The 25969-nt window shown below is 38.7% G+C and overlaps 1 protein-coding gene across 5 annotated transcripts in view; it reads left to right on the forward strand.

The window, feature by feature from the left end:
- Window positions 1–25969, forward strand: part of LOC148364535 (sodium channel protein type 8 subunit alpha-like) — an 83532-nt gene that overhangs the window by 43795 nt on the left and 13768 nt on the right. For 3 of the 5 annotated variants that reach the window (XM_088338677.1, XM_088338676.1, XM_088338679.1), the window contains exons 11-21: window positions 53–334; window positions 985–1341; window positions 6106–6238; window positions 8033–8271; window positions 14366–14539; window positions 15688–16044; window positions 16120–16293; window positions 18474–18767; window positions 22310–22427; window positions 22501–22655; window positions 25184–25357. In XM_088338677.1, the coding sequence (XP_088194803.1) occupies window positions 53–334; window positions 985–1341; window positions 6106–6238; window positions 8033–8271; window positions 14366–14539; window positions 15688–16044; window positions 16120–16293; window positions 18474–18767; window positions 22310–22427; window positions 22501–22655; window positions 25184–25357 (2457 nt within the window). The remainder of the gene's footprint in view (window positions 1–52; window positions 335–984; window positions 1342–6105; window positions 6239–8032; window positions 8272–14365; window positions 14540–15687; window positions 16045–16119; window positions 16294–18473; window positions 18768–22309; window positions 22428–22500; window positions 22656–25183; window positions 25358–25969) is intronic. The other 2 variants (XM_088338680.1, XM_088338678.1) reach the window with 1 other exon arrangement.

Raw genomic sequence — 25969 nt, forward strand, 5'->3', positions numbered from 1 at the left:
ACATAAGTGGAGATTCTTCGTCTATAAGCATCATGGGCTTTATCCCTTTCAGGCCGCGGCCATGGTGACGTCTGCAGGAACGGTATCAGAGGTTGCACTGGAGGATGAGGGTGGAGGTCATCTCTCCCGCAGTTCTTCGGAGGTGTCGAAACTGAGCTCTAAGAGCGCGAAGGAGCGTCGCAATCGCAAGAAAAAATGGCGGCAGAAAGAGCAGGAGAAAGAGAAGGGTGACAGCGAGAAGGTGGTCAAGTCTGAGTCTGATGACGGTAGCAAGAGAAGTACTCTCCGTTTCCCAGGAAGCCGGCTGGGCAGGAAGACATCAATCATGAACCAGGTAAAGTACGGATGAAAACCCATTCGAGCATTTGTTTATTTACATAACAGATTTTAGATATTCACATTTAGTTACTTATTCCAATTCTCTGAAGTTCAGAGGTAGATGTCACTAGCCTGAATCCAAGACTTATTTTTCTAATGCTACGGCTAACTTTAGCGGCTATTGTTGCAAATGCATTCACTCACATTAACCTAAGGTAGAAATTGAATTGAATTGTCTTTCTTGCATATGGTAAATAGTCTGCATTTATATAACTTTTTTCAAGGAATTGAAGACTACTCAAAGCGTTATACATTATACTACATACTTACCCATTCACACACGCAGTCACACAACAATAACGGGGACACCATTGCAACAGCCATGCAAGGTGTCGACCTGCTTATTGAGGGCATTAGGCGTTCAGTGTCTTGCCCAAGGCAAAATCTACTTTTTTACATTTTTAGGATAATTTACTATTCACTCATTGATACAGATCCACTGGCATGTAATGGTGCTGAGCTGTCACTTTGCAAATAACGTATTCGACTGGCATTGAGGAAAATGTCGTTTTTCATCAAAGCACTCTTCTGACCCCCTGTTTTTGACGTTTCGACATTTTTAAGGCCACGAGTTTAACACTTTCTTGTCCGTCTGTCCTCTCCCAGTCACTCCTGAGCATCCCCGGTTCGCCTTTCATGTCACGCCACAACAGTCGCAGCAGCATCTTCAGCTTCAAAGGTCGCTCCAAGGACATGGGCTCGGAAAACGAGTTTGCAGACGATGAGCACAGCACGGTGGAGGAGAGCGAGGACCGGCGGGGTTCCCTCTTCATCCCTTTCCGCCGCAACAGCTACAGCGGCTACAGCCAGGGCTCATCGCGCATCCACCCGTTAGCGCCCCATTCGGGAGGGAAGAGGAACAGTACGGTGGACTGCAACGGCGTGGTGTCTCTCATCGGCCCCGGGCCCGGCAGACGGCTTCTGCCTGAGGTGAAAATAGATAAGGCAGCCACTGATGACAGCGTAAGGACGTCCTAAGGGACACGATACAGTTTAGGCATGACGGTGGCGGCCTCGGTCCCCGCAGCTTTTTCTTCGCTACCTCCTTCCCCCTTTGGCGATAGCTCCTCTGGCTCTCAAATTGTTTTCCCTCCACTTCAAAGCTGTGAATCTTTAAAAAAAAAATGATATCTTTCCACCTTTTTTCATTCGGATCAAACTTATCAAATGGTTCTTCAGGGTATTCTTGTAGGTGTGAATCAGATAGAGCAGTCTCTGTTGGTGATTGTTTTTTTGTTTTTTTTTAATAATAACTTTTTAATAATAACTTTCAGTATTTGAGTCTACTGAATGTTGGAGAGTGTGACAATGAAAAGCTTGTAGTAGGATCTCTATATTATCAGGGACGTAATACACTAAGCCTAACATTTGGATTTTTTTCTATCTTGGATGGTTAAAATGATAGACTAGTAAAAAATCTTTGTGATCATAGATTCTTTATTTCCATATTTAGAGCTCGTCTTAACCAGTAGTAGTGGTTCAAATAGCTTTGAAAATAACAGGCATTTTAGTGATATCTTGTTGCTTTCAAAAAGCTTTTTAAGGTCGCATTGGTTGCAGATTGGAAATTTCCTGGGTTCATGCACACTGCAACAATAATTAATTAATATATAAATACAACTCATGCCCTATCGGCATATTATTATAGATGAAATAAGAAAAACAATTGGTCAAATACATTTTAATTTGAAAGATTGTTTGTCTTACTTTATTTTTTTAACTTATTGTTTCAGTAAAATAAAACAAATATCAAAAGAAAAATAAATCTGATATGACGGATGGGACACACTTTTGCCCATTTAAAAAAAACGCTGTTTCAATCATTTAGAATAAAAAAGAATAAGAAAATTTGCAAACCTATGTGTAAAAGGAGGTGAGACACAATATTACTATTTTTTCTTAATTTAAAAATAACAAATCATCTTTGAAATGAGTTACTGAACTTGGGAACTTTGCTCATTTAAAAAAAAACAAAAAAAAACTAAGATTAGGAAAACAAACCCTGCAAGGAGAATAATTTTCCAGTATGGTAGATGTCAGACAATTTACCTAATTTAAACTATCTTAAAATTCAAAATTTAATAGCTATTCTTTTTAACTAAAATGAAAGAGAATTTAACATTTCCGTCATATTTAACTATATGTGCTCATTTCCAGTACAATTCTATTTAGTTTACAGAAAATGTGTATTTTAAGAAAAGAGAAAAAATAATAGTGAATCACTTCAGAAATTATCTGTTAATGTATTTATTTATCTATTTATTTATTGCAGTGCTTCAGAAGTCCTTAAGTAGCAAAAAAAAATCCCCCGTTTGTAAGCTTTGTCATTTTCATATCATTTTCAGCTACTTTGTATTCAAAGACTAAAAACATTATCAGCTATGCTTTGATTGTGGTTTCTCCTGGAAAAAAATGTTTCTTTGACTGAAGTCATTCTAAATGTTGCGTGGTTTGTAACTAAGTAAATCTTATACTTGAGCGATAGCATATTCTCCTGGTTTGAGGCCATGCTAGCGTAATCAATCCCTCCTTTGGCCTCCATCTTTTTACTTATTTTCCCGTCTTGCTCTCCTTAGGCCGTCCCATTACATTTTCTTCAGTTATGCGCTGCTGCTGGATGGTGCAAGATGTATACCGGCCCTTCCCCTCAATAAAAACATCCCCACTCATTCTAGCTAGCATGATAACAGCTCAGTTGTATGGTCAATCAACCAGTTTTTTTCAACTTCTCTCCAAACGTAGCATGGTAAAGCAGCAAATAATGTTTGAATTCCTCTCTTGACATGACCAGCATGCCTTTGCATGTTGACTGTCATCATGTTATGTATTTTAAATCATAGCCTAAAGTGTAGGATGTGTTGAAGTTTTCAGTGCCATAAATGTAGCATTTGGAGTCACTGAAACATGCTAGCTATCTCCATATGCTCGCTATGGTGATATTTTTGCATCTATATGGTAGGGCTGCAACAATTTGCCGATGTTGTCGACACAAATCCATTAAAGAAATAGTCGACAATTAATTCCATTGTCGACCATTGTCACCAGACACGTTTTTCTAACATTATTAGGCCACTAACATGATTAAAAACACTCCTGAAAGTGGCTCATGCACAATAGCATCTGTCTCGAGCGGTAACGTACAGAAATGACAGAGTCAACACAAGTACCCGTACTAAAACTTCCAAGGTTTGGGAGCATTTTACCCTGGATACGGTGAATAAAAGGACTACTTGCAAAGTTTGCAAAACGGACCTTGCGTATCATGGCAGTAACTCAGTGATGAATGAACATTTACAAAGAGTTGAATAAAACGTAGTTTGACTCGCCTCTGTAAGTAACATTCAAGCCAATAGGGTTTTGATGACAATCTTTATCCAATTTTGAGCATATATTTTGCTATGAAAGAGATCTTGAGCAATATGCAAGACAGTGTCTGACAAACGTATTTGAAATTAAAAGCATCCAGTCTGAAGAACAAACGTAGGTTGTTAAACTGTTACAAATTACAAATGTTGGTTGTTAAAACCTTTGATTTCAAACTTTTGAGAATCGTTAACTAGTTTTGTTACAGTCTTTGCAGTTGACCACTAAATGTACTTCACAAAATGTACATCATATTTGTTTTATTATTTAATTATTATCGGATTATTCATCGGATTATTTCAATAGGTAGTGACTAGTCAACTATTAAAATTGTCTTTAGTTGCAGCCCTATGATCTAGTGTGATGCAAGCTAGCTTAATCGGGTTATGAACACTTTGTACATTTAATATTTCCTAGCTTTGCCCAGTCTAAACACAGATTCTGTTTAATACTGTGTTTTTGAACAGTGGCATGTCGGAAGACTGTCTGTCTCAGAGGGTTTAATTCCAGCTCTGTTTCCTCCCATGTACTGAAAACACACTTAATAGGTTAATGACAAGTCAAAATTGTCCCTATTAATGAGTATTTTAGTGAATGGGTGACTGTTTCTTTGTGAAATTCTCTCAAAATTTAAAACAGCCATAAAAAATGAGCTAACTCACATCTATTTATTACATTTGAAAAAAATCAACTGGGAAATGTCTCGTTCAGAAAAGTAACACATTGTGCAGCAATTAATACATTCGTTTGGGGACTTTTTCCACAGCCGTCAAGCTCCATCAACTAGCACAGCAGTCAAAATTTATTAAATTGACATGACATAAATGCAGGAGTGAAACAAAAACCATGATACCCACATGCTTGGAAGTAGTTTCGGCAGCTGACTAATTATCGGGTATATAGTTCTTATCAAGTCAAAAACTGACGTCATAATAGGCTGTGATAAATCCGATATCTTTCAGCAACATAGTTTTGGAGAACTTCGTAGGCCGTCGCCCCAAAACATACGCAGAGAGGAGATATGGTAAAAAGGGAACGCTCTTTATTGCATTCGAGACACGTTCAAAGATCCAGAAACGTTCAACATTGGCCTTTATACTGTCCTCAAAAAACTCGTGATATCTCGTGATGGTCGCCCGCTCTGGCTCACTCAGCATAACAGCTCGTGACTTCCTGCAACATCATCATCCCATGACTTCCGCTGGATGTCTACACACAATAGGCTATTGTCAGCTCCAAGACTGTTTGCTTCAAGTTAATTTCCGGTTAAACTTCCCTTATCATTAGTTATTATCAGCTTTCTACAACAATAGTAACTAATGTTGACATATATAAAAATGTTTTTTGTAGTAGGAACAATATTTGCTCTCCTCTCTTTCACTTTGTCACGTGTGAAAGGGATGGGAGAGCTTAAGGTCAGTCGCATGGCTCAGCGAGTGTACAGGCTGTTATGAATTTACAAAAGCAGCATATGGAGTTTTGTTTTGAGAATATTTTTGTTGAACTCCTGCGTATAAGTTTATACCAATTTAATTTATTTTGACTGCTGCGCTAGTTGATTGAGATTGATAGCTGTGGACGGAGAAATGTCTTAATCACGACACAATGTGTTACTTTTCTCTACCGGACATTTCCCCGCTGATTCTGCCAAGATCACAATCTTACTCCATAGAGACAGCAGGAATCTAGTTAATCCATTCATGTGCAATACTATTTAGATGACAAGGCATTTGGCTACCGAAAGGAGTCATAGTTATTCTTCTCGTTTACGGAGCTTCAGTGAATTCTTCACTTTGACATTTAGAACACTTGGCAGAAATCACATTGTATCATCTCCCGTTACGTGCCCTTGTGATGCTTTGTTTTGATTACACATTTGACATGGGGCACTGACGGGTACCACAGTTGGGGAGATCCCCGGCAGGGGACCGTCGCACGTCCGGAGTCTCTGCTGACACCATCGCCTTACAGAAAAAAACAAACATAAAATTAAACAAACAATGAACAAGCTGTAGAAGAAAAGTAGCGGCTTGTATTCCAGAATTTACGGTAGGCTCCTTAATTTAAACTCCATGTATACAACATCAACATATTAACAACAATACAACTGTTTAGACTGGTTGGAAAGCAGAGAACCTATTATTGTTCATAAAAAGGATTAAGGTTGACTTCCGTTTTCATAAAAAGATAAAAATGCTACACTTTGGCATGCTACCTAACAAACAAAGTCAAAGATTTTAAATTTACTGTTTTCAAAGAGAAAGGGTTGTGCTAACATTTCAAAAAAATGCTTCGAAAGGGCTCCGTAATACGTTTAATTGTGTTTATTCAACATCTTATTTCTGTTTTGTTTTCTGAGTACAGACCACAGACGTGGAAATCAAGAAGAAACATTCTGGCTCGCTCATGGTGTCCGTTGATCAGCTCAACTCATCCTTCAAAGGAAAAGACAGAGCCAACAGTCAGATGAGCGTCGTCACCAACACTCTGTTAGAAGGTATACAATCCTATCTAACGTTGTATTCTTATTTTGTCACCTTAGAAATATGGTGCAGAATGTAATATGTCAATGTCAAAGGAGCTGTACGGAATTTGGAAATGATTTACTCTTTGCCACCATCTTCCGGCTCAAAGCCATGATCACAGTCTAAGTCAGGTCACTCTTGGTATGCTTGCGAGTACGTGCGTTTCCTGGATGTGCTTGAATAAACTCTTCTTCTTTCATCTTTTGGGGGGTTTGGGTTGGAGTTCCTTACTTTTCACTATTTTCATGCTACACTGACAAATAGAAAATATGAATAGAAAATAAAATAGAAATTTTGAAAAAAAAAAACGAGGGAACGGGCTTTACGTCACTCTCCAGGATGCCCGCAACCACTATTCCTTGAACCTAACCTAACCTGTGTTCTTTTAAAGGGACAGTGTGTGTTACTTTGGACCTCCTAGTTGTAAAGAGAAAAAAACTTGATTCACTAGAAATATATAACACAAATAAACATAATAATAGATCAAACATAATAATTTAGATTTTAAAAAATACATGGACTAGCAGTAAACATATGCATTATAAAAGCAAAACAACAGCAACAGAACAGCAACATTATTGGCAAATTGAGTCAATGATGTAAGCTGTGCATAATTGTCAAAGTAACAGTGAGGTATAATAGTCAAAATTACAAACTGGCCTCCAATGCAGTCTCCTTTGCAGGTGTCTATTATCAAGATAAGGATAAACTTATCAGTAAATTTACTTTTTGATGACTTTGAGTCACCGTAGTTTGTATTCTCCCCTTGTGCTTTTTAGAACTTTTTCAGTCGCAAGACAGTATAGCGACTTCTAATGGTCAAATATTACATAGTGTACTTTTATTATTATTTTACTTCGGGGAATTTGTGAGTGTGACTCGTTTGTTGCATTAGACTGTGCCGATGACTGCACCATCATCAATAATTCTCTCCAACTCAACTTTTCTTGTCACTATTTATTGTCCTGTCCACTCAAATTGAAAATGTCCAAAAATATGTACTTTAAAAAGGCTACAAGCTATTTATTTTAAATAAAACGCAGCGACTTCACTTAAAGTTGTATTAAGTTGTTTGTGTTCTTTGTATTTCAAATCTCTCTACAATTGTACTTTTTCTGTATCACTTTGTTGTCTGAATGGATTTTTAGAAGCACTTAAATGTTTTTTTTTAAGGAAAATTCAATGAATAAAATAGGTTTCACGACCAGGGTTGGGTAGGGTTACTTTAACTGGATTACTTTCAATTACTTTTGGATTACTCCAATACCAAATATGATAATAAAATAAATAAAATTATGCCTCACAACACGTGGTAAGCTTTCTCTCATGGTTTTGATCTCTTTGATCTCCGGCAAAACTAACATAAAATGCGACAGAAACAAAATGAAAATAAATCCAAACAGCCTGCCAACATCATTTTTGCCGTTCCATGTATTCCGTTACTCCCCAAGCCTGCACAAAATTTAGTAATTTTATCCATATTTAGTTTCTTTTGTCTTTTATCAGCATATTTGGTATTGGAGTAATCCGAAAGTAATTGAAAGTAATCAAGTTAAAGTAACCCTACCCAACCCTGTTCACGACATTATACAGCAAAATCTGGTGGTCAAATAATGCACACTGTCCCATTAAATGTCTTTGTAGCCCTAAAAATACCTTAGTTATAGTCCAAAGTAAACATTCATTGTCCCTGTTGCTGAGAGAAAGTCACACGAGAGTTAAGTCACCATAACCTATAACTTTTCATTTTTTCCCGTTTCCATCAGAATTGGAGGAATCTCAGAGGAAGTGCCCCCCTTGTTGGTACAAATTTGCCAACACGTTCCTCATCTGGGAGTGCCATCCGAAATGGCTGAAGATCAAGCACATTGTCTACTTGATCGTCATGGACCCGTTTGTCGACTTGGCCATCACCATCTGCATCGTCCTCAACACTTTGTTCATGGCCATGGAGCACTATCCCATGACGGAACAGTTCGAGGGAGTCCTCTCCGTCGGCAATTTGGTGAGAAGAATCACGTTTTTTGGGTCCCAGTCTGAGGAATAAAGTGGTAGCGCTTTATAGGAGCTTCATTTGTTCCAGGATTGTGCTCTTACAGTAGCTCGATGCTACGTAAGCATTTACTGTAAACTAAAGTCCAAACAAACATGTTTACATCTTTACTCTTTATTTTTCTGTTTTTTATTTTTTATGTTACTGAATTTTTATTGCGCTTTTTTGGGGGGAACGTACAACAAACGAAAGGCAGCAAAGGTGAAAAAAAGGGAGGGGGACCACCAATAGCAACATTGCAGTGTTGGGGAATATTTACCATCCTTAAGATAGATAGATAGATAGATAGATAGATAGATAGATAGATAGATAGATAGATAGATAGATAGATAGATAGATAGATAGATAGATAGATAGATAGATAGATAGATAGATAGATAGATAGATAGATAGATAGATAGATAGATAGATAGATAGATAGATAGATAGATAGATAGATAGATAGATAGATAGATAGATAGATAGATAGATAGATAGATAGATAGATAGATAGATAGATAGATAGATACTTTATTCATCCCCGAAGGGAAATTCACATTTCCAGCAGCATCCCTGAGCTGAGAACAGTACAATAATAAAGCCAAAAAATGAAAATATACAAATACCCAGTGTGACGTGCAAATGCCCACTGTAGCGTGTTATATAGAATAGCTAAATAGTGCTACACAGAATACATATTGCAATAAGATTCGGTAATATCCAATGTAGGTGGTGTGGTTTAATGTGGGCCTTTACTCTGCCGGGTGGAGTTAAAGAGCCTCATGGCATGAGGAAGAAAAGATCTCTTCCGTCTGTCCGTAGTACAAGACAGTGACAGCAGTCTGTCGCTGAAACTGCTCTTCTGTCTGGAGATAATGCTGTGTAGTGGATGCGATGGATTGTCCATGATTGACCTCAGCTTTTTATTATTATTATTATTATTCAGTGCTCGTCTCTCAGCTACTGTTGTTAGGCTATCCAGCTCTTTGCCCACAACAGAGCTCGCTTTCCTAGCCAATTTTTTGAGACGAGAGGCATCCTTCTTCTTGACGCTGCCTCCCCAACACGCTGCCGCATAGAAGAGGGCGCTTGCCACTACTGTCTCATAGAATATTTTCAGTCACTTAAGTCATTATTCAAAGTCCAATTCATTGTTCATAAGTGGTGTCTTTAGTTCTCATAAAGTCCATCCATTTTTCCCTTTTGTCCATGAATTAAGTCTCGTATATTCTTAGTGCAAATGTTGTCCTCTCCATTACAAATAATTCCTCCTCAGTGCACACCCACTGCTCCACGGTGCGGATAACTTGTTTCTACCATAATGTTGTTGTTACTTTTATTGCTCACTGTCAGAAGAATTTTTTTTACCAGGTACACATCTTTTTTCCTGTAATATTTTTTTTCTGTTAGATTCCCCAAATAGAGCACCTTGAATGTTTTGGGTATCCCACAATTTTCTATAAAACAACTCACCATTCGTCACATATGCATACGGATGCATGTGGTCAATGTCTGCCTCTTCACATGCTTCTCAGCACGGTTTTGGAACCCCTGAAAATGTTTTCCTAGTTTTGGGGAGGTAATAAAATACGTTATTCCGGTTGAATTCCCTCAAATCCTGGAGCTAGTGGATGTACATTGAGTTTTAGAAATATTTCCACCCTTTTGCTGAAAAAACTCTTCTTCATTCTTGAAGCCTGCACTTGCATAACCAATTTTCCTCTTAAATTTCTCAATTCAGCCATGGCAGAAATTAAAATCTGTTCCAGTTGTACATAGCACTGCCTCAAGTTGTAGGTCTTTGTAAATTGTCTGTCAAGTCAAGTCATGTTTATTTGTTTAGGCCTTAATCACAGAGTCTCACAGACCTCAGATTATTGCAAACCACAGACTACTATTACACCATCCCCTGATCTAAAACCTTCATGAGGGCCAGGAAATACTCAAAAACCTCACATGAGGAAAATGAAGAAATCTTGAGAAGGGACTGCACATGAGATAATCCCCATTTCAGGATGACCAGACTGCAATGGATGTTGCAATAACATAAAATTCAGGTTATTCATATGCTATAAAATAGAAGTGTGTTTTAAGATTAGATTTAAACATTTACACTGAGGTCGCTTGTCGAATCTCAGGGGGGAAGAGCATTTCACAGCACTGGGGCCCGAATGGAGAACGCTCTCGAACCTGCAGATCTCTTCTTGGCTCTTTGGATCACAAGTAGATTTTCAGAGCGAAGGCTCCAGACCGGAGCATAGGGGGAAATTAAATCTGAAAGATATGAGGGGGCAAGTCCATGTATGATTTTGTATACTAAAACCACATCTTAAGCTAACAGGGAGCCAATGCCGGTTAGCTAAAATTGGTGTTATGTGATCAAACTTTCTTGTCTTAGTTAAAAGCCTCACTGCAGCTAAAGGCTCTTGATTTTGGACTTTGTGAGACCGGAGAGTAGTGCATTACAGTAATCGAGATGGGAGGAAACAAACACATAAATTATAATATCCGTATCCGACTAAGACAGTATAGGGCGAATGTTAGCAATGTTGCTAGGACGGAAATACGCTGTTCTAGTAATATTCTTAACAAGTGTTTGGAGGGACAGATCGGGGTCAAATATGACACCTAAATTATTGACTGAGTCACTCTGGGTCATGATAAATTTGTCAATGTTCAGAGCAGTTTTTGAGAACAAGTCACAGCATTTAGATGGACCAATAACTAACATTTCGGTATTTTCAGAGTTAAGGCGCAAGAAGTTCACAAACATCCATTCTTTTATCTCAGTGAGGCAGGCTTCCTAATTTCCACAGTTTAGAGGGGCCAATTCCTCGATCGGAGGATATAGTTCAGTGTCATCTGCGTAGCAATGGAAACTGATATTATATTTACGAATAATATCACCTAATGGAAGCATGTAAATGCTGAAAAGAAGGGGGCCAAGTACTGAACCCTGCGGAACAGCCAGTCCGCTCTCCATCTTGCTATCTCCTACTAGCTCCTTGTTGTATATCCACAACAACAAGGCCTGTCATGAATAGTAGTTCACAATTTTGAAAGAACTGTCACACCAGTTTTATAACCTTAATGACATCTTTCTGTTTCAATAGCGTACAAATAGGGGATGTTGACCGATTGTACTCCTTAGCTAGGTCACTCACACAAACACTATTATTGTCTATTTCCTGCTTCATTTCAATTGACCTCAGTCTCATTTCCTCAGAAAACACCGTACCATTTCAATTTCCAGAACTCATCGCTAGAGTCACAGAAAGGAGATACAATACAATAAAAACAAATCTGCTGCGTAATATAAACAAGAGGGCGGGATCAGGCGTCTGATAGTGGGAAGCACATTTGCCAACTTGGACAAACGGATGGTGGTTTCAAGCAGTCCCTAGTGGTAGCCTTTGGGATGCTCGTAGCTTAGATTTACCTTCGTACATAGACCAAGATTTTTGTTCCAGATAAACTGGTTTATCGAAATTTTCATGTTTAGAGGAGCTCGTAAGAGATACCACTATTGTAAATGTGCCTCTTGCACGCATGCGTGAGTTTGCTACGTGCACTTAAAACGACACGTCCGTAGTGTATATAGGGCTTTGATGTGGGTTCATGAAAGATTTAGTTGAGTTTTAATGTAGCTAGTCCACCTTCTCTCCTCATCACCCCCACTTATGTCAGGCTCCAATTTCCGTTGTGCCTTGCTTACCTCAACTTGTGCTCGAATGTCTTTGCTGTACACTAATCTGCAGCACTCAGTCTCCAACTTGGCAAATTATGAGGAAAAAAACACACTTTGTCCTTGACAACAGCACATAACGGCCTTTTTTTTGGCAATAGCACTGACTCATTGCCAATACAGTAAATTAGGTCAGCTTGGTAGACGATGGTGCAGTATGACTCATTGGGTTTTCTCTGTACCACATGATTTGATATTTGATAACAATTTTGATCAGATTTCCAAATATCGTATTTTCTGCAATATGAAGTGCAACGGATTATGAGGTGCACCTCCCAAAAATATTATTTTGTGAAATATTTCTGCTGGACTATAGAACACATGGAATTAAATTTACACTAAGAACCAGGGTTACATAAAATAAAAAAAATATTAATTTAATTCATTGAACATAAAACTAACATCATGACATCTGGTTTCACCACTACAGCTAATTAATTTATTCGTAAACGGTTACTGTGCGATCCTCACTCCGAAGTATCCCCTTTATCGCCAGCTAGAAGCTGGTAAACGAGTTCCCGAATAACCAGACTTCTATTCTCTAGTAGCTGTTTATTTGGATAATGGCCTCAACCATTACCCTTATAAGGTAAAAACAAGAGTACAAACAGAACAAAACAAAGTACAAAAAAGTACCATTAGCTTGCCTACATTCTAAGCTAAGCTAAGCTAAGACATACTAAAAACCATTTAAACAAGAGTACATCATTTTGTATGTTTCATACTTACGAACAATTATTGTTCAAAGCAACAACAGGATTTGCAACGAGAGTTCGAAAGTCTGCGTCTGAGCTGCTGTCTAAGTTCTGCGCTTCTATTTGGTTTCCCTTTAGAAACAAATAATCAACATGTTATCCGTAAGAGGCCACTTGGAGACCACTCTATGTGTTTCTCAAAGGCAGAACAGATACCATATGCAGTATCATTTATTGTAACGATGCATGTCCAATCTTATCCACCTTGTTTTCCCGCGTATATATGGTATTTTAAGGAGCACTTTCAAATTTCTGGCCAATTTGAGTTTTTAGGTGCGCCTTACTGTCTGCAAATTATGTTACTAATTGTGTTCTGCAACAATTGTCTAGGTTTTCTTTCTGAACTAGTTTTTATTTTAGATCCATCTCAATGTTTTACTGGTGGTGCCAACAAGGTTTGATCAAATAAATACAAGTTGTGTCAGAAAAAAATTGTGTGGTACAAAATCTCAAGTAAGATAAAAATAGAACAAAAAATTAAAAAATTATTGATTCATTCTATCAAGAATGAAATGCACAGTAGTTTTTGCCAGCAATCACAGCATTGTGCTTCCTAGCAAGGAACTGTCAGATGCAAGCATTCATTGGCGTAATCATCCTACAATTAGCTTGTGCAACTTAGTGGGTTGAATGAAAGAGTTTTGCTCAACCATCATAGTGGAATTGTTTATGTGTGTAACGCCCTCAGTGCTAAGGACAACTTAGTTTGCCAAGTTTCATATTACTGAAACAGATTTATTTTGGCATCTGTGCACATCATGTACTTGACGCAACGTATGTGATGAGAGCTCGGAAACCCTGACACATTTAAATCCTAACCCTCTGCCACTCCCGACCTCTATTAGTCCTAAATGTGCAAGGCGGTCTGCGGGGTGTTATTAAAAACATATTACGGGTGATAACAATAATGATACATTTGATAAACTGACTTTCATAATGGTCTCGTGGGATTTTGCGACTTGGTTGTCAAATTTATGAATGAAATCGACCACATATACCTACAGAGCGCCTGATCTGTCTGGCTGTACCTCGCGGTCACAGCTTTTGCTAATAATTGGACTTCGTTTAACCAAGTCTAAAATATACTCTACTTTGGGGACCAAATTGAACATGATCTAACGGATATGGCAGTTCAGTGTGTTAGTGTCCAAACTACAGCCTTGTGGCCCATATTTTGGATACACAGCATACCATATATACCAAATCTTTTACATTAAAACAGGGTAGATGGTATTGCACATTTCCATTTACGCAGAAAACACAATCCATCTCCAAAATATACAAAAAAAAACCATGCTTGTTTTAAACCGCAATCGCTGGAGTGGTTTGTTTACGCACAAAGACTTATTCTTACTTCAAAATAAAGCAGTCATAGACTAAGATGATTTTTTTCTTGTTAAACTTTGCGATTTTAGAGGGAGAAAAGTGGTAGTCTAACGTTCAAAGCGTTAGTGTTGGGAGGTATGGCATACACCAAAAACTGACACACGTTCTAACGCAGGAATAATTAAACCAAATGCCTTATATTAAACGGAATATAAAACTAAAATTCTCTGTTGTTCTGCAGGTTTTCACAGGCATCTTTGCTGGGGAGATGTTTGCCAAACTGGTAGCCATGGATCCCTATTACTACTTTCAGGAAGGATGGAATTGTTTTGATGGTTTCATAGTGACACTGAGTTTAGTAGAGCTTGGTCTCCAAGATGTGGAGGGTCTTTCTGTCCTCAGGTCCTTTCGATTGGTAAATGCTTTAACTGAAAATTTCACCATTATAATGATTAACAGTGACGTGTGGTAAGGTTGGTGTCTTGTGAGGCACTTTCAGATTTACAATAAAGAAATGTAAATCTTATTCATTTGCAAGGAAAGAAAGCAAAACATCCAATGTTTTATCGTTTCACCTTAACTAAATTAAGTCTATGAGCTGGTCGTTTGGAATAGACGCATCAACAGATAGGTTAGCCTTCGTTATGAAGAAAAGTCCATGTAACAAGAAATCAATGATTTGATGGCTTGACTTGCTGTTAGCTTGCTTATACTCACAAATTATACTGTTTGGGGATAAGTTCTGCGTCAAATAACAATCTTTGGTCTCACTATCGCAGTCGAGCAAGAAGCAAGAGAATTGCGTGCCTTACTCTGCTTCTGTTTAGCACAGTAATATATTGCATACTGCATGTCTTGAATCAAAGCATTTATAGATAGGTAATTATCCATTATGAATCCATGCAAAGAGAAAAAAAAATCACCAGATCAACTTGCCGTCGCTTGCTCATACTATCACAAAATCTGTTGTTTGGGGCTGAGGTGTTAGGTTAATCAGAATCCTTGGTCTCAGTATCGCCCTCCACCACGAGGTAAGAAAATTTTGTGCCTCACTTTGTATCTGCAGACACCAGCATAAAAACACTTCACATACTGCTCCATTTGAATAAAAGAAGCGATAGATAAGTAATCCTCCATCATGAAAAAAAAGTCCATGCAACAAGAAAAAAATTACTAGATGGCTTGACATGCTGTTAGCTTGTTAGCATCATCACTGATTCTATTATTTGGGGATGAGATGTGCACTAAAGATGAAGATGCTCAGCACTGTAAGAAGTTACATACTCATTGTATTCCTTATAACATGTGATAACACAGCCATTTTGAAAAAGAAAATCCAAAAACTGTCAAGTGAAATGAGAAAAAACCTAATAAATACCATTCCCAATACATTAAATTGAATTTTTATTTCATATTTTCATGATGACAAGGCCTCAATTGCTCTCCCTAACTGCACGTCACTGATGATTAATTGGTTCACAGCCATAATTGGAGATACATGTCTATGATACCATTTAACTATGCTAGCATTAAATACTTTCTTTTTTTCCCGTCTCTCGACAGTTGAGAGTGTTCAAACTCGCCAAATCCTGGCCGACCCTTAACATGCTGATCAAAATCATCGGTAATTCAGTGGGTGCACTGGGTAATCTGACCCTGGTGTTGGCCATCATCGTCTTCATCTTCGCCGTGGTGGGCATGCAACTGTTTGGCAAAAGTTACAAAGACTGCGTGTGCAAGATCGCGGCCGACTGCAAGCTGCCCCGTTGGCACATGCATGACTTCTTTCACTCTTTTCTGATTGTATTTCGAGTGTTGTGCGGAGAGTGGATAGAGACCATGTGGGATTGTATGGAGGTGGCGGGACAGACCATGTGCCTCACCGTCTTCATGATGGTTATGGTCATTGGGAACTTGGTGGTAAGTTGCAAAGAAAAATGGAAATCGCGTAGAATTTTTTGAGAGAAAGAAATATAATGCTTCGCTCCTCCATAGGTTTTGAATTTGTTCCTGGCTTTGTTGCTGAGCTCATTCAGTGCAGACAACTTGGCTGCCACCGATGACGACGGCGAGCCCAATAATCTCCAGCTGGCTGTTGCTCGCATTAAGATCGGCATTGCCTGGATTAAAGTTCATGTGCGTCTTCTTGTCGCCGCGGTGCTTAAGAAGGTATGGAAAGTCGTAGTGCAGGGGTGTCAAACTCATTTTATGTGAGGTACCACATGGTAAAAAGTAGAGGTAAGATCGGGCCTAAAAAAATCAGCCCGACCTGACCCCAGTTGCGGGTATATAAAACCAAACCCGCCCACACCCGAAGAATTAACTTGGTTTGATAAAGAAGTCCAAAATAAACCCGAAGCATTAATTTCCCCTTCAAAGTTTTACTCCGGCCGTGCATACTTCAGCACCGAACTGCGTTTCGGCCTAACTACGCAGCTTGGGGTTTACCTGGGTCAGAGTCCCTCAAAGGAAGTGTGCACTGCAAGTGCAGCGCCTAAATAAAATGGTCTGGAGAAGAACTGCGCATCTCGGTGACGTGCAGCGGACAAAAATGAAACTGGACAAAATGACACCAAAATACATTTAAATTCTGCAGATTACAAGCTGAAAATAGTGAAATATTTGGCCGAAAAGCAGAGAGTTTGTAAAGCTCGTGAGCTATTGGCAAGGAGCGAAATTGAAGTCTGACTTGAGGGAGGTGGAGGGAGGAAGCTGCGCGTCTTTTACCCCAACATTTGGATTAAGTGGTTTTGAGTGAAAGTGATAGTTGTTTGAGCATTTTCTTTATCTAAATAATTACTTGAGTGAAAGTAAGTGCATGCTGTGTAGATCCTCCACAGATAAAAATCAATGAGAGAGAACCCCGACCAGCCCGACTTAATGATTGACATTTTAAGCCCAAACCCGGCCCCGAATGACCTCTTTTAGGAAGACAACTTTCGTCGGGGCGGACTAGTGAATAATTTGGATAGAAATTGTGCCCTAGAGGTAGGGTTGGGGATCTTTTGGGGTTCACGTTTAAATTATGATTCAGGGGTGTAAGAGTAAATTATCGTTATGCCTTTTCATCAAGGCACAAAATCTACTTTATTGGTGCAAAAAACAGCTGTACTGTACAATAATATAATACATGAACAACTGCCTAAAGGTATTGGGCTGAATCCGAAGCTTTTAAGTGCCTATCCCTATTCCACTTTTTTCTTGCAGAGAACAGATATTCAAAATTCGGGGGGAACTCAATTTTACCCCACAAAAGAAAAATTTGAAAACAAACACATTACACTTAAACTCACAATAACATCACTAGCGACTCCTATAATATATAATACTGAAATAAACTCTAGGAATACTAATTTTGTTCTTTAGTATGGATTTGTTTTAAATTGATATAAACTGGGGGCATTTTTGAGGTCATCATCATTCCATAAATAAATACCTTTCTGGTGGCACAATAGCTTTTCACTGTTGTACAAGAATACAGATCCTCTGAAATAATAAATTATAAAACAATTTTTATAGTTTTCTTTGTCAATATTTTTTTCATCTCTTTAAATGTTCATCAACTGTGCATTTATGTAAAAAAAAACAAAATAATCAGCGATCTTATTCATTTCCACTACAGTTTATTTAACTGAACACACATGCAAATTGTAAGGGGATAAAAAAAGCACACAAACAATAATTTAGGTGCAAAATATTGAATGAATTAAAAGATTTTTTTTTGCCTTTAGTATTTATTTTTTGTAAAACTAATTACCTGAGTGTGGCTGCTTCAAATGTTCTTTCTCAGCTTGATAAATGTTAGCTGGTAAATTCAGCTATCATGGGTGGTTTATTTTGCGAGTGGCGCTTAGCTTTAGCGTCATCCAGTGCACATATTTAAAACTTGAGGTCATTGTTTGATGTGATGGGACTCATTTTTTTCTTGTGCTTCTCTGATACGTTTATTCTGTTCTTAATATTAAATCCTGTTCCTACAAAGAAGATTTCATAGAATGCCAGTACCTTATTTTGACTGTTATTGTGCACTTTTGTTTGTTGTTTTGACAGATCTGCTTTTGTAACTTTGTATATATAAATCAAAAGAAAGTACTCTGAAGGGTGGCTTAGAATGGGTGGGAATTCCTCATTTGAAGGCTCTCCCTGACCCCCTTGTAAGTTAAAAAAATATTGATGTCTTCTCGCTTTGATTTTATTTCTAATACTTATCAATCTCCCAGCATCATCTTGTGGGCCAGATATAATCTGTTGGCTGGCTTTTTGTTTGACATCACTGTCATGACAAATTGAGTTGTGGAATGATTGTATTTAAATTTGAGCAAAAAAAAATTGTCAATCTCACTTTGCAGCCAGTGGAGGACGAACAAAAACCCCTTGATGAATTGTACGAGAAAAAGCTCAACTGCATCGCAAACCACTCGGTGGATATAAACCGCGAACTGGATTACGTGAAAAACGGTAACGGCACCACAAGCGGTATCGGGAGCAGCGTGGGGAAGTACATGATTGACGAAGACTACATGTCCTTCATCCACAACCCCAACCTGACCGTGTGTGTCCCCATCGCCGTCGGCGAGTCGGACTTTGAAAACCTGAACACGGAGGACTTCAGCAGTGAATCGGATGTGGAGAACAGCAAGGATGTAAGTAAAGCAGATGGATGTGAAAATGTCGAGCTATGGTTTCACTTGATTACAGGTTGTTTGTTTTACGAATTCGTATATACGTCCTCTTCTTTCTGTTTTTTTCCCGATTGTGTATTATTTTCATTTTTAACAGGGGTCACCAACGTAGTCAAGTCACATTTATTTGTATAGCCCTTAATCACAAAATGTCTCAAAGGACAATTACACCATTCCCTGATCTGAAACCAACATTCCGCCAAGGAAAAACTTAACACGAAAAAAATAAGAAATATAAGTGGTGCCCATGGGCACCAGCTACATCCTTAAGAAGTCAAGTTAAGTCAAGTCATGTTTATTTGTATAGCCCTTAATCACAAAGAGTCTCAAAGTGCTGCACAGACCATATATTATTGCAAACTACGGACTACTATTACACCATCCCTGATCTAAAACCTACATGAGGGCAAGGAAAAACTCAAAAACCTCAACATGAGGAAAATAAAGAAACCTTAAAAAGGGACCCCACATGAGGTAATCGCCGTTCCAGGATGACCCGGCTGCAATGGATGTTGCAATAACAAATAACAAACGGATATTGTCAACATAAAATATAGGTTATTCAAATGCTATAGAATAGAAGTGTCTTTTAAGCTTAGATTTAAATATTTCCACTGAGGTTGCAGATCGAATCTCATGGGGAAGAGCATTCCACAGCACCGGGGCCCAAATGGAGAGGGCTCTCAGGCTGGTAACTTTGATCACTTTTCACTAATCACAAAAAGGTAGCTCTGTGTTTCAAAATGGTTGGTAACCCCTGATGTTGATTTTTTAAATTATTAAGCCAACACATTAAAATTCCATGTTGCCAAGAAAATAATTGTTTTGAATCAAAAGAGAGAAAATGAAAGAAATAGGCTTTAAATGAGCGTCCATTTTTTAAGTTTATTGTTACATCTCCTTCGCATTGTACTATTTTCCAGCCTCTAGTTGCTTTTCTATTTCTTATTTGTTATATAATGTGTTTTTTGTTTGTTTGTTTAAAAGGACCGTATGTATCATTTGACTCCTCCTAGTAGTAAAAAAATATTCATTAAAAAAACTATTTTTATTTGAATAATAAGCAAAAATGTATGAACTATCATATAAATGTGCATTTAAGAATTTTTTTTTCTGTATTAATTTTACAAAACATGAGGCTTACCTACAGGGAGGTGACATGATTGTCAGCTATCTTGCTGCTACGAACACACCCTAAGACCAAAAACTTTGTGAAAGGCTTGGAAAAAATAATGAAAGGAAAAAGTCATGCAATTTGGTCACTTTGACTCTCCATAGTTTGTATTACTCCTCGTGCTTTGAGCACTCCTTTTCAGTCGCACGACACAATGCAGCAACATCTACTGGTCAAATATTGCACAATGTCCTTTTAATGGGAGATGGAAACTAACCACTTCAAATTTAAATGTTTTGTGCGGTTAAAAAGACCAAAGAGAAAGGTCCTCGCTACTTCTTTGTTATATGCTTCCTGGTGTGTTTGAATCCCTGCAACATGCATCACCATAACAATGATAACAGGGGTTGCCAACCCCGTGCCTGCGGGCAGGCTGACATCCTGCCTCGACATTATCACGGCCACCTTCTAAAAATAGACCTAATAACGAGATATCAATGTCTAAAATGTGATGTAATTATGTTATGATTTTTTAATGGCATTTAAAGTGATGGAAATCAATAACAAAAAATATCAAAAATATATCAAAAAGAAACCCCCAAAAATGAAAGTACCAGAGTTTGACAATATGAGAACTCTGACGTAACGCGGGGCAGAGGTGAGTGCGCATGACAATCGCAGCCTCGAGCTTGAGCGTTGCAAAAGGGGTCAAAATCGATCTCTACATTCATAAACATGGCGTAAAAAAAGAAAAAAACCTTATCATTTTTCGTAGTGAATGGGAGGAAATTTTAATTTTTAGCAATGTGAAAGAATTTTTTTCAGAGCGACTGTGGCTGCAGCAAACGTGAAGCGCCACTACAGCACTTGTTACAAGGGCTTCCGTGCTACCGTAATTACCCACCCGGCAGCGCACCACGAGCAGAAAAGACCCGCGAGTTAAAGGCAACTTTTGGGCAATCGGCAATCTTTTTTTACAAGGCCGGTAAAAATCTCTCAAAAAGCAACCGAAGCCTCTTTTAGAGCCACACATTTTTTTATGAAGAGGAAAAAGGTATTTTCGGATGGGAAGTTTCTTAAAGAGGCAAACAAACAAATGCCAATGTCGTTGGTGGCAACATTTCAGTGCCATTGCAAAGTTGGAGTTAAAGTATTGAAAAACTGTAATAAATGTGTCACTGAGATCACCCAGAGGTGGCTAGAGTAGCCAAAAAATTACTCAAGTAAAAGTACTGTAACTTCATGATAATATTACTCAAGTAGAAGTAAAAGTAGTGATCCAAATACTTACTTGAGTTAAATTAGAAAAAGTACTTAGTGGAAAAATTACTCAAGTATTGAGTGACTGTAGCAACGTCATATTTATTGTTTTAAAACAACCAATCACATCATCAAATGATCAAAGTCCATCCAATTAACAAAAAATAAATTTGATTTAAAAGTAGATTAAAATGATCAACCTAAATTCAAGTGCTTTCATAAATACAGTAAATATTGTAAAAATTGTATAAATCAAATCAATAAATGAAGCACATGTAGCACCAAGTATCACATTTAGAGCCCCGATACTTATCTTAACAGGCTCTGCAAGCAAAGCAACAAGCTAGCCCGTGAACTCGACCATAGCATATTGTAACTGGTGTTTCGCACCCTTTCTAAGTGGAACATGGTTTTGATGCGAGGCCAGAAGTGCGCCTCCTCTTCTGTTTTTTCATAGTTGTATTGCTAAGTGACATTTTAGAACTGTTTCATCTGTAAACAAAATTTCCCCCGCTAAAGGCTGCTACATTTGATTGGTTAAACATGGTAGAGCCTGCCGGAGGTCTCCACCATAATAAATTCGCCTTAGCAGAGACAGACAGACGCGTGCTTACGTAGAGGGGATTCATTAAGTAACGAGTAATGACTTCAGTGTTGCCTAATGCAGCCGCGTAAAAATGCAGTTTTTTTCTTCACGATTTTACTCAAGTAAAAGTATAGAGAAAATACTCCTAGAAGTACAAAATGTCCCAAAACTTACTCAAGTAAATGTAACGGAGAAAATATACTGCGTTACTACCCATTTCTGAGTTTAACAGATGTTTTGTTTCAATGGCTTCACATTTAGTGATCAGTAGAAATGTGATATTTTATATTTATTTGATTTAAAGAGTTTGTTCGTTCCTCATAATTTATCATTTGTACAAACATGGAGCAGAGATCATGAAACTGAAACGGATGATAGCATCTTGCAAAATGTAACCTAATTTCCTGCAAAAGTTGGAGACCCCGGATTTAATAGCATAGTAGTAATAAATAATAAAATAAATAAATACGTAATAAATCAAATGATTGATACGAACACAAATTGAGCTTACACTGCTTAAGCGTCTGCATTCTTGCCTCCTAGTTGGATGACACCAGTTCATCTGAGGGCAGCACCATTGACATCAAGCCCGACGTGGAGGAGGTTGCAGTGGTGGAGGTTGTGGAGGAGTACCTTGACCCGGAGGCCTGCTGGACAGACGGTACGTGGCGTCAAGCCCATCAGAAAGATTGATTGCACATTTCAGCGACGATCATTGCCGATTTGTCAACCAGAATGTGTGGCCAAATACAAATGCTGCGATGTTCCCATCACTCATGGCTGGGGGAAGCACTGGTGGTTCCTGAGGAAGACCTGCTATCTGATCGTGGAGCACAACTGGTTTGAAACGCTCATCATCTTCATGATCTTACTTAGCAGCGGAGCTCTGGTAAGTTAACACTACATTTCTTTTATCTCACTCAACATCAACAGTTACACAAAAATGGGCATTCTCTAGAAAAATAGCTATACATATTTTATTTATCAACTTATTTGTGAATTATCTTGCTGCTAAATGTTATTGCACTATTATTACATTGCACTTACAACTCCAGGTCAGTCTCCAAATTTTCAACAGTGTTTTCCATAGAATTTTGTGAGACCCTGGCAGTTTGACGGTCTCCGGGTGTCCGGTAGATTGCTCTCCAGAACAAAATTGTGTACACTTTGAATTCAAATGCATTGATTTGGTGCATTTTTAGAGCAAAATTAAGAAGCTAGATCTATGATGAGTGCGTGCTATTTTAAACTATTCAATCATACACTAGTTATGAAAGGCAATGAACAGAAACTAAGTCACAACTACAAAGGATGGTAAACAATAGTTGGTTGGTTGGTTGGTTGGTTGGTTGGTTGGTTGGTTGGTTGGATACCTTAACCACAAGGGCCATAGGGGCACCATTTCCTGTAGTGTCTTGGGCAAGTACAGCTGATACAGGAGTTTAAAGCAAAAAAAAAAAAATGCTCCTCATCTAATTAGCATACCTGTCAACCTCCACGGCTCCATGCCCTTACAAAATCCCTTTTAAAATACAAAAAAATCTTAGAACCTTTTTTTTTTTCAAACGTGTTTATTTATGTAGTATAGCATGTTATATTGTACAAGTGTTTTGTTATATCATATATATTGTTAATTAACATTTTGTTGCTCGACATGAATGAGGTTTATTATTAAAAAAAGTTCAAAAATGATGTAGCTTGGATGTTCACTGTAGAAGGGAAAAAATACATGCAAATATAATTAAGTAGAATAATACATTTTCTTATTCAAATTATTAATTCATTTTCTGCATTAAATCATTGTTGTAATATAACGATTAAAGGGATAACCACAAACCAGCCTTTTTTCATTTTCTCCTTTTATACTTCCTTTTTTTCTTGACTTCTTTATACAACATCATAATTCGTAATGTAATGCATCAAAGCAGGTCAGCCGTTTGAGAGACGGCTCTCTTTAATGAGTTGAGCCGAAAAAGCCGGTTCTCTAAAAAGAGACGGACTTCCTTTCACTACACAACTACCACGGAATAATGTTAGTTGTGGGAAATCCCCAGGCGGCAGACACATGCGCACAGTGGCATCAAACCGCTCGCTTAGTTTGCAATGAAAAACAACGATACGGAGATAGAGACTAGCGCGGCAAACTCGTTTGACTTGATTGATTTGCCGTTTCGTGATGGTCAGTGTATACCCGGATGGTACCCATAATTGACAAATTTGCGTTTTTCCGTATAGATTTTCTTGTACGTTGCACACGTCTTAAAATGCATAGTAAACACACTTTGTACACCAAAAACGTACAGGTTGACAGGTATTACATAGACTAAAAATAATTCGTACTATTTGTTGTCAATATAAAATAGTGCAACGGAACTCGAGGGCTTCTCCTTTCAGTGTAAGAAAGCAATGTCTAGAGCAGCCCGCTACCTGCTCACTGGCTGCACGCTAGCATCGGGGATCCTTGGTTGCACCAGTTGTCTGTGACGGTTGAAAAACCACCGTCACTAATGTAGCGGAGTTGAGGCTCCAGCTCATCTGTTTCATGGGCAATGTATTTGGCATTGCTTAGATACAGGTTTGGCAAGGGTGGCTTGTGAGAGTTGTTACACAGCTACAGCAGTAAGCCGAACCAGCAGCCAAGCTCTTGCCTTATCTCCCAACATCGCCTCGGTCTTTTCCCGGACCCTATATCATCCACGGAGCACCTGCCGGTGATCAGCCTCTCATTTCATTTCTGACTTTCTTTAGAATCTGATTTAATTGATGCATTTCTTTAAATGTAACATGCTGCTGAAATACTAGCCCTGGTTCGCAGTTTTGGTGGACACATTGACTTGTACGCCAGCCTATCACAGTTGCGCACTCAGACCAACACACACACACACAGTGCCCTCGGCGACCTGCCCCATGACAGCATTTGCTGTGGGTTGTCTGCCGCAGAACACAATGCAAATCCGCCAGGTATCAAATACGCACGAGTAAACCGCAATACAGCGAGGGATTACTGTATAAGCATCAACTCTTCATTTCCCAAGTTGGCAGTGAATGAGTTAATTTAAGGCCTGAGGGTAAAGTCCATTGCACTCATTAGCTTAAAGGAAACTAATCCTTTATATGAGATGCACAAGGAAGACCAGGTCCTTGTTTTTCTTTGGAAGCTGCCGCTCTTCCAGTATGATTGTTGCTAATGGAAAGCCGAGCGCTATAATGCACCAACTCATCCAACAAAATCTAGCTTAGCGTTGCAGCTTTCATGAACAAGGCAGCGCTGAAGAAATGCTGCAAAATTTATCTTCCTTCTTCTTTCCTTTTAATAAGTAGCAAACCCACTGCGCCAGTGTAAACAAAATGTTAACATTTCAAAGTAATCTTTGCAAATGAGCATCAAAGTAAAAAAATCTTTGCGCTGCTTCGTAGGCCTTCGAGGACGTCTACATCGAGCAGAGGAAAACAATCCGCATCATTCTGGAGTATGCCGATCGTGTTTTCACATACATTTTCATTCTGGAGATGCTGCTGAAATGGGTAGCTTACGGCTTTGTCAAGTACTTCACTAACGCCTGGTGCTGGTTGGACTTCTTCATTGTAGATGTAAGTACAGTTTTTCGTCCTGCTTCTATAAATGGGCCGTGCGCATTTAGAGAGACGGAGCAATTCAGAAAAACAACGGATACTGAGTCACCAGGGAGTTACATCAGTGGTTCATTGTGTTTTATCACTTTTCCATCATTGAACTGCAGACTACCCAGCTATTAACATGTCTCAAGATGTCCTATTAATCATAAAGAGACATTGTGCATGTTTTAATGGTAAAAAAGACTTGATTCATTAAAAAAAAAGCAAAAAATAGATAAGCAAAATAACCCATTATCTGCGACGCTTATCCTCAGTAGGGTCGCGGGGGTGCTGGAGCCCATCCCAGCAATCATCGGGCAGTGGGGAGGGGACACCCTGAACTGGTTGCCAGCCAGTTGCAGGGCACACAGAGACAGACAACACCCTCGCTCATTCACACCTAGGGAATATTTGGACCGGCCAATTAACCTAACATGTAGGTTTTTGAAGCGTGGGAGGAAACCGGAGTGCTCGGAGGGGTAACCATGCAAACTCCACACAGGGAGGTTCGATCTTATGACCTCAGAACTGTGCCGCACACGCGCTAACCACAGCGGCAGCTGTCTGTCAGTATTGTCCATATAAATC

This window comes from Urocampus carinirostris, chromosome 6 (assembly GCF_059441175.1).
Source record: "Urocampus carinirostris isolate Australia breed hairy pipefish chromosome 6, RoL_Ucar_1.0, whole genome shotgun sequence".
Taxonomy (NCBI): domain Eukaryota; kingdom Metazoa; phylum Chordata; class Actinopteri; order Syngnathiformes; family Syngnathidae; genus Urocampus; species Urocampus carinirostris.